Genomic DNA, 13,026 nt, shown 5'->3' with positions numbered 1-13,026 from the left:
AAGAATGTAAAAATGTTTTTTTTCATCACACACAGGTTACTAAAACATTTTATTCATTCACTTAACCATATTTGCCATGTCACATAGCAGATGCACCTCCAAAATGTTTATGGTAGCAAAGAAAGCTATAGCATACATTCCTTAATGATTGGTCTAACCTCCCAGCTGTTCCATCAATGTCACAAATTTTAAATCTCAACTTTATTCATGAAGCACTAGAAGATCTTTGAATTGCTGCCTTTGCATTAGCATTACAATCATAATTGTACTGACAAAAAGGTATCATAGAAGGCTGATAGAATACAGAATGTCTACTATACACATAAGGAAGACACACAGAATGAAGAAAAATCCTTCCCCTCCTCCAACACACAATATTCATAACGTTAGCTTTCAAGTGCAAAGACTTAACTAGAAATGAGATGTTGTGGTAAATATTTTAATATGCAAAGAAGGTCACTATATACAGAAAAAGGCAAAACTTTTTCATTTTTCGAAGCAATCTAAAACACTGCAGCTTGAAGGCTGTGGGAATGAATTTATATCTTTCTCTTTGATTCCACGGTGCTTCATGACATGTTCTTTCAGTGAGTGCAGTGTATCATTTAATAAATGATCACTATTCAATGAAGGGGAGTTCTGAAGAAATGATGCTGTGAACTTGGAGTTCATCAAGTTTATCCCATATTCTATGTAAAAAAAAAATCATTTTAGTGTGGCCAAGTTTCAAAAAACCATTCTCAAGGCTAAATGAAACCATTTGAAGGGCATTAAATCTTATGTAATTTTCAATTTAAAACTTACTCTACTTTGAGCACTCAGCAATTTGCAGCCCTCAAGAAAGAGTATGTTACATAATTCACAGACTGCATACGTAGCCGATATGATCATACTCTGAAAAAGTGGCATGAACCAGCCAGCATCACCCCTTGCACAGTTATTTAAACATGTCCTATTAGGAAGAATAGTAGAGGCTAGAAATTCCTGTCATCAAGGGCTCAGATACTTCTAACAGTTTAAGTCCTGTGTGGAAATCAAAATCAGCTTTTTCTAAGGCTTCTTTATATGTCAACTTTCTTTTTGTCTGAGGACATATTATATTTCTGATATATGACTTTTGATCTTTGAGTTTTGTGGCAATGAGGACATCTATAATACCTACTTGGAGAGCCTCTTCTATTGATAATCGAGAGTGACCCTGTGGCTCTATCAACCCTCCTGTCAAGTATTGAAATTCCAAACATCGGATTCCCATTTCCTTATTTATAATATTTGCATTCACAGCTTCCACCACTGACATCATTTTGTTAGTGATGGGATGGCCAATCCCTGTGATTACTAATTCACACTGTCGCAACTGCTGGGCAAACCCCTCATCAACCAGGCCTCTATGCAAAGCTTCAGCTACTCGGTACTTTTTGCCAGTAAGAGGATCAATTATGCCCCCTGTACTGACTTGGGCTTCAAGGCATCTGAGGGCAGTAATCCGATCAACCAAATTTCTACGGGAGGCTTTTAGTACAGAGATCCTTTCCCCACTAGCAGTCAACCAATACCCTGCAATAGGACTGTTCAAATCTTTCTTGGGAACTAACCGGCTCAGCAAAGTATCAGCAAGTTCTGTAAGTGTGATGAGACCTTCCTGATACTTTTTGACCAAGGCTTTGTCAATTGTTCCCTGCTCTATAGCCTCATTAATATTGAAATTTAATCCTGTTTTAGTATCAGTCAGCATATGAGAAGAATGCCCATAGGATTCAAAAAATGTAGCTTCCTTCCACTGATATTGCTGCCCTGAAAGTTCAAGATATATACTTTTCTCAATCAGGTTTCTCTGGAAAGCCTCATACGCAGTCAATTCTGACCCTGTTTTAGTATCTACTACAGAAATTCTATGAGTTTTTTGGACATTGAGATTGGAAATGTTCCTCTCCCCAAATGGAAACAGAAAGCATTGGGACTCTACATCAAATACACACATTTGCAGTAATTCTGAGTAATACAGAGCTTGCTTGTTATTGGGATTAAGGAAAACTCTTGTGTTGCTGGATGGCTCATGTAAAAACTGTAAGATGGCATTATTCAACAACCCCTGCTGCAGAGCAATTTCTGGAGGAACACGAATGCCTCTCACGGGGTCAATGACACCCCCACTGGCAATCTGGGCTTCCAAGATATGTTTACCTTTTTGTCTGTCAAGCATTCTATTTTCCATAGCTTGAAACACTGACAATGTCTTAGAAGAATATGAATATCCCACAGCTGCCTTCTCTGCCTCAAGAAGCCTAATTCTGAATTCGGGGTCAACAACTCCTTTAAGAACTGCATCTTCAACAGAATATATCTGACCTGAAATGGGATCAATTATAAAACCTGTTGCAGCTTGAGCTTCTAAAAATGCCAAAGCCATCATTTTGTCTATTATGATTCTCTTGGCCGCTGAGGCAAATGAAATCTTTTCTTTTGTAGATTCTAGGTAAAGCCCTGCAATTGAGGTGGCTTTCGTCAGAAACTTATTAAGAGTTTTCTGAACTTCTTCAACAGTCTTAAGACCGAGTCGCAGCTGCTCAATTGTTCTCATGTCCAGAAGCTTAGCTTCCACCAACTGCCTGGCAGTCACAGTGTGCCTAAGCCCTTGGAACTTAAATTCATCATCCCTAACTGAACATGCATGATCACCATCAAAGTTCTGGAAGATCTCTGGTTCTAAGCCCTTCTTAAGGAAATCCCCTTTCTTGAGTCCACCAGATGCTCTGCACCCTTCAAGCATCCATTCTTCAGCACTGGGAACTGGGTTTTTTTCTTGTTTTAATGTTGTGACTTCTGTATGCATATCATACTGCTTGTTCTTAGCTATCTGTAACAGGAATTTATAAAATGTTAAAAGTCAACTCAAGAACATTATGTTACTTTACTCATTCTCAATCCAAACATAATTCTTTGAATTACAAAGATGAGATTAGTGAAAAGAAGAAAACTTTCAAACCAAGGAGGGTTCAGGAATAAGTATTATATTATTTTCAGAGTCTGAATTTTATCTTAGATGACAATTAAAGGTATTAAAATTATATCTTTAAAGACTAAGACAAAAATCTAGCCACAGAATATGTTAGAAGTTAAAGCTAACTGCTTGGTACTTCTAGCTTTTTTGATAGTCACATATTTCAAAATGTATCTCCACAGATATAACAGTATATCTATTACATCTGTATGTTTAATCTCAAACATTCAAAAATTAAAGTGTTAATTTATAATAAAGATTCAAGTAAGTAACCAGAAAAAGTATAGCATTATTTTTCTGTCAGAACTACAAAGAGCCAATCATATTCAAAATTGTTTTAAAAATTTAGTCTAGGAGAGAAAGGAAACAAATGAAGAAACTTGACATTAGGTAGCTGATAAGGTCTCAGAACACAGAGCATACCTCTAAGGGTGTCAAAAGCTTCACCAGTTCCATTTCACGTGCGTTATCTTGATACCTAACAGGTGGTCTAGAATTGTTCAGGGCTTGGTCTCTTATCTTCTCAATTTCAGATAGTCTTGTAATAGGGTTTGTCTCATCAAAAGTTATCTGTAATTCGGTGCTTGTCTGAGAAAAGTACTCAGAGTAACACTGCTGGCTTTTCTCTTTCTCAAGTGGAGCCCCTGGTGGCTGGAATTGGACTTCTTTTGGTATTTGTTCAACAACCTGATGTTGCCACTTTTCTTCCAATGGCTGTGGTTCTTGAGTCCATCTCAACAGAGGGGATCTGGGTGTTGGATGAAGGTGTCCAGTGTTTCTAGAGGACAGCTCTCCAGAGTGTTGGCACTCCTTCACTGTCATCTCAAAATCTGGTTTGAAGGTACAGTCTTTGGCTGTGTTCTTTTTTTTAATTTCACACTGGAGCAAAACTAATTGATGTTCATGCTCTTTGATCTGCTGGTCCATTTTTTGCTTCAGGTTTTCAACCTCACACTTCTGGGCTATCAGCTCATCCTCAAGTTTCCGACACTTTTGGTAATGATTTGCTTCCACGTGCTGCCCTTGCTGCATTTGTTCACGATACTGTTGAAGCTGTCTTTCAAGTTCTTTAATGTTTGTTTCACAAAGCTTAGCGTTTTCTTGGGCTCTACAGTTTTCTTGTTGAAGAGACACAAAGTCAAGCTTAATGCCTGAAATATCATTTTCAGTGATGACTTTGGACTCCATTAATTTTTCCATCTTCTTCCGAAACTCCTCTGCTGACTGTTTGAATTTATCAGATTCTTCCTGAAACAGAACCATCTTTCTGTGGGTCATCTGCTCCTCTATGGTCTTTAAGTGTAATTCATCTTGTACTTTTTTCAACCTGTTATTTAACTCTTGCACCTGTGCTTGCTGTAGCTGAACTTTCTGCTCCCCACGTCGCTTCTCTTCCTTGGAAGCACTCAGCTCCGCATTCAGATTTCTAACTTCTTTCTCGGTATTCTGGATGATAATGTTCTGTTGGTCACACTTTTGCTTAAATTCACTTACTAAATTTTGACTTTTCGCCAGGTCTTCCTCTAGGCATTTAATTTTTCTTTGAAAATCCTGCTCTGTTTTTGTCTGTTTATGCAAGTGTTCATTTGTGCTGCGTAGCTGATCTTTAAAACCATCTGCCTGAATTTTCAGTGCTTCACATCTTTGCTGGATAGTTTGTTTCTCTAAAACTACATTCTCTGATTCTGCCTGAATTCTCCGCATCATTAATTTGGTTTCATTATTCTGCCTAGTAAGCTCCTCTACTTTTTGTTTTAGCATTTCTGCACACTCATTACTTTTCTCCAATTCTTCATTGAGCCTTTGGATTTTATCATTATTTTCTTTTTCAGCTTTGATATTTTTAAGCAACTGCTCATGGCTTTTCTCAAATTGTTCTTTTAGATGATCTGATTTTCTCTGGCAGATTCGTAGTCTTTCTAATTCTTTCTCATCTCGAAAAGAATGAATTTGTGAATTTAAATGCTGAATACTCTTCTCAGCTACGGCATGTGCCCTTGTGATTCTGTCTACTTCTCTTTGTAGCTTCCCTTTTTCATGATGAAGAGATTCTAATTCTAACTGATAATTGTGCTTTATTTTCTTGAGATCATTAGCTTCTTGCATGGCTTCTTCAGCCTTACCTGTGGTTTGGTTCAATTGCCTACCAAGCTCTCTGAGTTGTTGAGAATACCCTTTCTCTGCCTGATCCTTCCTTTCCAACTCCAACTTAAGGCATCTGAGTGTATTATTTGTTTCATCTAGTTTATCTTTTAGCAAACGAGCCTTTTCCTCAGATGACGTTTTTTCAAGCTGGAGGGCATTAAGTTCATATGTCAGTTCTCTCATATCTTGTTCAGCCTTTCTATTGGCAGCTGTTAGTTCATCTACCTGCTGTTTGAGTTCTTCTGCTTTCTGTTTGTCATGTTCTTGCTGGAGACCTGTTACTGCCCTGCATGATGTAGCCTGTGTGATCGCACATACTGGCAATGCATTTTCTCTACATGTATACTGAATTTCAGTTATTTTTCTTCTTGCTTCCAATTCAATTCTCTGCTTTTCTTTCAACTGTTTCTCTGCTACCTGTTTCTGAAATGCAAAGTCTTTTTCCATCTGCTTTATCAGCTTCAAGAGTTCTTCCTCATTGTCTCTCTTTCTTCTTAATTCTTCCGTTAATTTATTTTTTTGTTGCTCCAAATCATTGAGACTTAAATCTTTTCTTTTAAGATGGTCTTCCAGTGTTCTTCTGGTGAAGGTGTTTTCCTCCAACTGATTCCGAAAATTCAGGAGGTTCTCTTCCACGGCAGCTCTTTTGGCCTCGGCCTCTATGGTGAGCTGCCTCACCCGCTCCAGTTCTCTTTCAGCGGCTTCCTTCTCTCTCACAATGGTTTCAAGTTCCCTGCGGTACTGCTTGGCTTCACTTTCAGCCCTTATCTTCTGCAGAGAGATATCTTCTACATTTCTCTGCTGCTTTCTCAATTCATTTTCTGCAGCCTCCCTGACCTTCGGAAGTTCTTCCTCTACTCGGGACTTTTGTTTCTTTAGTTCAGCTACCATTCTTTCCAGCTCACTTATCTTTCCTGTAAGTTTGCTATTCTCAAGCACTGTTGCCTTCTGACGCTGAAGCAGATCTGAATATGCCCCATGTTCAGAAGTCTCCTTACACCTTTTAATCTACAAGAGACATTTTGAAAGTGTCAAGCCTGTTCTGTTCAAAATAGCTTACGACGTATGAATCAATGTTCATAAAAGTACTTACAAAACCAAGTGAACTCAAATGCAGAACAAGTGCTATCACCACCACCACCAGCAGCATCACCTTCTTCAGAGAGGAAGCTTCAGAAAGTCAGCAGTAGAGGACAAAAAATCCTTCACGACAGGTTTTCTGAAGAATATCTTTTTGTCCCTCAGGAATAATTTTATTTTTAAAATTAGCTAGCTTAGAATTTTATAGCAAGAAGGGAACTTACAACAGATGAGGAAAGGGAGAAATGAGGAAGATAGATATTCTGCAAACTCACATTGGGTGAGTGACAAAGTGGGAAATAAAACTCTCACAACGGTGCCCTTTCTTCTCTTGCATGCAACATAATCCTAAGAGGTAGGAAGAACACCCAACACATAGGAACCAAATGACGCTAAAGAATTTAGTTTTCTAGCCTGATAGAAATTTAAAAATGATACTTATATTCCCATGTCTTATGGTTAAAAAAGCAAAGCACAGAATTTTAGAACACAGAGCCAAATTAGGAAATAACATGGGGAAGAAGGAAAATTATATAATAACTTGAAATTTGTAAAGTCAGATCCCTTATTTGTTTATACTTGCCATATTATGACAATTATAATCATCAGAATTGCTAATGCAAAGGCAGCTACAGTCCTGACGGCTTTGGAAAAGATGTGCTTCATATACTCAGAGATTTTGTTGCTGTTGTTAATAACATGCCTCATATGAATCACTTTGACAAGTACCTTTAAATACTCCATAAATATAAAGATATTTGTTAAGTACAATAGCTTTTAAATATATACTTAGGGATTCAGCTCCAATGTATAGAAAAAATTATAAGAAAAATTTTTTACTCTTCTAGGGACAGAATCAATGTCAGCTGGGAGGAGTATGCTTTACACTGATTACAGAACTACATGATCAGGATTAGTTTACAATTACAATTTAATTTCTCTTTATTAATACTCTAGTGTTGTTAGTTTTGTATCATCAACTCAAGATCACCATAAAATAATTTAAACAGGAATAGAGAAATTATTTCAGACAGATTTGTTTTCATTGTGCTTTGGTGAATTTCAAGAATTTAATTTCTATTACAGACCACACATCTTATTTTGCTTCCTCTAATTTCTTGATCTCCAATAATTTTGATGAGAATTTCAGTCGTTTTCTCTGCTAATCTAAATAAGGTTTCTAATAATAATTCATACGAAACAAATCTCATAACCTGTTATCTCCAATACTCTATTTTCTTTATTTTAGTATCAGGGTCAATCCTGTGACACGTGAGCATTTTATCTATTTAAATACTAAGTTTTCAATATTTCTTGAGGAGGTTATTTCTAAGACAGTCTCAGTTCTTTATCAAACCTCCTTTAAAACTTAGCTATTGCTAAGAAATTCTGAGCCATTTCTTTTTCTTGGTCATGCTCAGATTTCAAAAAACTAAAAATTCCCTCAGAAAGAAAATATCTGTTGTTGAACCCTCAATGTCTTCATTAGTCAATGCAGGGATTTGTTAAGAATCTATTCTGGGCGTGGTGGCTCACGCCTGTAATCCCAGCACTTTGGGAGCCCAAGGTGGGTGGATTATGAGGTCAGGAGTTCAAGACAAGCCTGGCCAACATGGTGAAACCCCATCTCTACTAAAAATACAAAAATTAGCCCAGCGTGGTGGCAGGCGCCTGTAATCCCAGCTACTCAGAAGGCTGAGGCAGTGAATTACTTGAACCCAGGAGGCGCAGGTTGCCGTGAGCTGAGATCGCGCCACTGCACTCCAGCCTGGGCAACAGGGGTCTCGGGGGGGAAAAAAAAAAAAAAAAAAAAAAAGAATCATGTTGTCTGGATAACTCTTTGAGTTTTTTAGCATATGTGAGAAAAATTACTAGAAATAATTTAGTCCAATTTCTGACTTGCTTTCTTGTGGATCTCAAACTTAATTGTATAAAAATAACTTCCTTAACTTTTATCTAAATCTTCCTCAATCTTGCCCTTTAATCACAGTGATTAATACTTTGAATATTTTGTTCTCAGCAGACTAAAGAATCTCTCTCTCATATCTAATATCTATTACAGATATTTTTAGTAACATTTCTTTTAACTAAATCAGTATTACTTCTGAAATTAACTTGCATCCATCTTTGATTTTATGTTTATTATAGAAAATTCTGCTTTAAACCAAGGTTTTTCATGTGGGTCTTCAAACCTCAGTTGCAGAAACACCAATCTTTTGAGTCTAAAAATTGAGCTATGTATCTTTTACACGACATTCCATTAATGTAATCTTAAGTGGTAGTTTTTTTTAATCTATTTTAAATTATAGCCTTCGCTTGTTCTTCTATAACCATATTTGCTGGTTTCAATTAATTATAAATCTTTGACATTTTTAAGGACGACAATAATAACTTGCATTCAATTACGGCCTTCTAAAATATTCTTTGTTTCTATCAATTGCTAGTATTCTGCTTCATCAGATAAATCAAGTAAGTGGCCCATATATGTATAATCAGATACGTACTATAAGAAAAGAACTTATTTTATTTTATATTTAACTACTGCATATACAATTTAAAAGATCTGCATACCATTTAAAATGGAATAAGATCTCTCAAAAACTAAAAATATAAGAAAATTATGGATGTTCTTTCATAGATGAAAGATGCATGCAATTAAGATGGTCACAAATATCCTGGTTCTCTTAAGCACAAAGGAAGAGTGTTATAAAGTCTTGCAATTAGCTATGTTAGTGATTTAGCTGCAGAAAACTGTTAACTCTGAACAGACTAAAATAGTTTATAACAGTGGTCACATTTTTAGGAAACTGAGAAAGTAACATCCAATAGATGTTTACTGCTGTTTCGGCTCTCATATGAACGGAGTTACATTAAGCATAATCACCTTTAGAATTTCAATAAAGTCCAATTTAAAATGGCTAATGTCCCACAATTTATTTATTTCAACATTCATTCTACTATTTTTGTCTGTTCTGGGGAATAGAAAGTATATCAAGATAATAAAGCACAGCATATTCCCTTTTACATTAGATACAAGAGCCTTTGGTGACCATTGATTTTTATAAATAACTCCTTACTCTTCCTATTTCTGAATATAATTTTTAAATGCAGAATCAAGGCTGCAGAAGTTCTCCAAATCAGAATGGCATTTAAATAGCCTTTTTAAATGCTATGTGCTATATCTTTTTGCAAAAAAAAAAAAAAAACCCAAAACTCCAAAATTCTTAAAAGTATCATGATTTTGTAAAAACATCTACTACTTTTAAGTTAGCATCTTTACATTATATACAATAATTTTAACTTGAGATACAAATTAATTTAAAATGCTTAAGACAAAAGTGTTCATGTAGTATTCCTGTAGACATCATACCAGCAGTAACTATACTTCAAAGAAGTATACTTCTCAGCTGTGAGAAGGCTGAAAAATATTCTGCCAAACTGCCAAAATTTCATAATTTATTTAAGACATTAACCCCACCATATTAGAGTCTTGAAGTGAAAATGTAAAGTCATGAAATGAAATGACTTTCTATTTGAGTGAATCTTAAAGACAAACTAAAATCCTAGGCCTTCAGTCATTTTCACTGTAATTTTATAATTCAATCTTTATTTGTACATCTGCTTCTAGCCACATAAATTTATCATGAAACACGTTTTGCTTTCCCAAACTATACTGTAGTTACTGCTCATCTCTAGCTCCTTTATATTTACAGGCTGCTCACTGTTAATGATTACCTCCTCCTCTTCCAGCCTCTTCAATGAATCACCAGCAAATTTAATATATTGTGTCATGAGAGTGACCAGGGCAGTATACCGAGTCCTTAAGTCCATGAACTGCAAGTAAGGAAAAAAATAATAAAAGCATTACCTCCATAACTCTTAAAAAGTTGAATGAATTTTGAATAATAATTACATTAACTAGGCTTTTAGACAGCAAAACACACAACTCCCCCATAATAAATGGTAAGAATGAGCTTATTACTATTGTGCAAATCATAGTAAATGATAATTCTCTTCTAAATTTCACCATGAAGTACATTCATTTATCTCTATAGTTAATAATTAATCTTGAATAAAAATTCGTCAAGGGTTTTTAAAAACCCTTAATAGAATGTATTGTTCTGGGTACAGACTTTCTGTTTGGGATGATGAAAAGGTTCTGGAAATAAACAGTAGTACCAGTTGCACAATATTGTGATATACTGCAATGCCATTAAACTGTACATTTGTACATTAAACTGTAAATTGTTAAAATGGCAAGTTTTATACTATGTATGCTTTACCACAATAAAAAATAAAATTCAAAAAGAAAGTGTTCTTTCTTTTATGCCCTTTCCCCTCTTTCTGTCATACTTTTATTACCTCTTGAATAATGAGATCTGCTGAACTCTGCATTCTTCGGCGTTTCACTGGAGATTTTTGTTGTGAATCTACCATGGCCCGGTAGGTCATTGTTTGTAATTCATAGTCCTGTATAAAGGAGTCAATAAAATAAAATGAATTGAAGCAAAGTACTAGAGTTTCATTCTGCATTAAGTTAACACAGATAATTAGAACCTAGATTCACTAAATTAACTTTAGTGATTTGACACAAATCATTAGAACCTAACCTAGATTCATTAAATTAAGTTTAAATACAGAAAATATAGTCGTGTTTCACATGACAATATTTCAGTCAAGGACAGACTATATACATGATGGTAGCCCCATAAAATTATAATGGAGCTGAAAAATACCTATTGCCTAGTGATGTCACAGCACAATGCGTTACTCATGTTTGTGGCAATGCTGGTGTAAACAAACTTACTGTGCTGCCAGTCGTACAAAAGTATAGCACATACAATTATGTTCAGTATGTAATACTTGGTAATAAATGACTATGTTACTGGTCTATATATTTACCACACTGTACTTTTCATTGTTATTTTAGAGTGTACTTCTACTTATTTAAAAAAAAAAAAAAAAAAGTTAACTGTAAAACAGTTTCAGACAGGTCCTTCAGAAAGTATTCCAGAAGAAGGCATTGTTATCATAGGAGCAGATGGCTCCGTACATGTGATTGCCCCTGAAGACCTTCCCGTGGGATTTGGAGGTGTAAGACAGTGATACTGATGATCCTGACTTTATATAGGCCTAAGCTAATGTGTATGTTTGTGCCTTAGGCTTTAACAAAGAAGTTTAAAAAGTAAAAAAAAAAAAACAAAAAACAAAAAAAACAAAAATTAAAAACAGAAAAAAGCTTACAGAATAAAGATAAAAAGAAAGAAAATACTTCTGTATGGCTGTATAATGTGTTCACTGTTTTAAGCTAAGAGTTATGACAAAGGAGTCAAAAGGTTAAAAAAATTACAAGTTTATAATGTAAAAAAGTTACATTAAGTTAATGTTAATTTATTATTGAAGAAATTTTTTTATAAACTAGTATAGTCTAAGTGTATAGTGTTTATAAATTCTATAGAGGTGTACGGTAATGTCCTAGGCCTTTACCTTCACTCACAACTCACTCACTAACTCACCCAAAGCAACTTCTAGTCCCGCAAGCTCTATTCATGGTAGGTGCTCTATACAGATAAACCATTTTTTATATTGTATTCCCTATTTTTATTATACCTTTTCTATGTTTAGATACACAAATAGATACCATTATATTACAGTTGCCTACACTATTCAGTACAGCAACATGCTGTACAGGTTTATAGTCTAGGAGCAAGAGGCTGTACCATATAGCCTGTGTGTAGAAAGCTATAACATCTAGGTTTATGTGAGTGCACTCTACGATGTTCACACAATGAAAAAATCACCTAACAACGCATTTCTCAGAACATATCCCCTTTGTTAAGCAACACACGACTGTACTGCAAAATTACATTTTTAGTAATCTATCCAATCCTGGAGATGCTTCCAAGATGGGGACAAAATCAGAAACATGTAGGGTGGTCAGGTAATTTCCCAAGTCTGTTTGGAAGCTCATGGAAATACAGGTAACAATAGTGTAGCCCTATGCAGCCCCCCTTTCCCGGCTAAGCAATGGAACTATGGATCTGGAAGGCTAAAACTGAAAAGTTATCAATGATAACTTGAAAAGCATGAAAAATGTCCCCCTAAGTGAGAAAGTTAGAAGTTCTCCCATGAAATACTCTAACAATGTTAAAGAAGAAAGAAAGAGAGAAAAATGATAAGAAACCAACTACAGAGCTAATTATTGTGGTGGCTGGGAGTGGCAGGGGTGTACACATGTGAGAGAGAAGAAGATGAATGAATTGGGGGGCTATCATGTGACTAATTTCACAAAGGATTATTAGATAAGTGTCAAAAAAATTCAAATGAAGATTCTTTTTAGTTTTTAACACTGAGTGAAATGACTAGCATGGCTTTGAAAGTACATGTAGAATCACATACCTGAATATTAAATTTTACTTAAGTGAATGAATCTTCCTACCTTCACTGTAGCTGAGTACTGTTCTGCATATTTTTGACACTCGTCCATTTTGCTCTGTTTCATTTCTATTTCAGACACCAACATCTATAAATATACACAGTTTAGAAGAAAAATGACAAGGAATTCAGCTATTCTACTACATAAGATGCTCAGTAACTAAGACATATCTATACCACTTCACGGTATAGCTCCTTAGCCCTTTGCACTTAATATGCAACTTGCCTTATGGGTAAATTACAAACTTCCAGATTAAGCCACAGAAGTGACCCACCCCATGTGGCTTTCAAAGCAGAAATTACTAAACTCCTTAGGAATTATCCAAAAGCAGACTCAATGCCCTTGGCCACCACCTATTCCTGAA

At 35.5% G+C, this 13,026-nt stretch overlaps 1 protein-coding gene across 27 annotated transcripts in view; it reads right to left on the bottom strand.

Moving 5' to 3' along the window:
• Positions 1 to 13,026, bottom strand: part of DST (dystonin) — a 488,729-nt gene that overhangs the window by 149,101 nt on the left and 326,602 nt on the right. For 26 of the 27 annotated variants that reach the window (XM_005552656.4, XM_005552659.4, XM_005552672.4 and 23 more), the window contains 3 exons: positions 12,666 to 12,749; positions 10,589 to 10,696; positions 9,962 to 10,060 (listed from right to left, as the gene is read on the bottom strand). In XM_005552656.4, the coding sequence (XP_005552713.3) occupies positions 9,962 to 10,060; positions 10,589 to 10,696; positions 12,666 to 12,749 (291 nt within the window). Of the gene's footprint in view, positions 1 to 36; positions 2,858 to 3,424; positions 6,155 to 9,961; positions 10,061 to 10,588; positions 10,697 to 12,665; positions 12,750 to 13,026 lie in introns of those variants that run through there. The other variant, XM_065542908.2, reaches the window with a different exon arrangement.

Source organism: Macaca fascicularis, chromosome 4 (assembly GCF_037993035.2).
Source record: "Macaca fascicularis isolate 582-1 chromosome 4, T2T-MFA8v1.1".
Classification (NCBI taxonomy): domain Eukaryota; kingdom Metazoa; phylum Chordata; class Mammalia; order Primates; family Cercopithecidae; genus Macaca; species Macaca fascicularis.
This window is presented reverse-complemented; position numbering and strand designations above follow the sequence as displayed.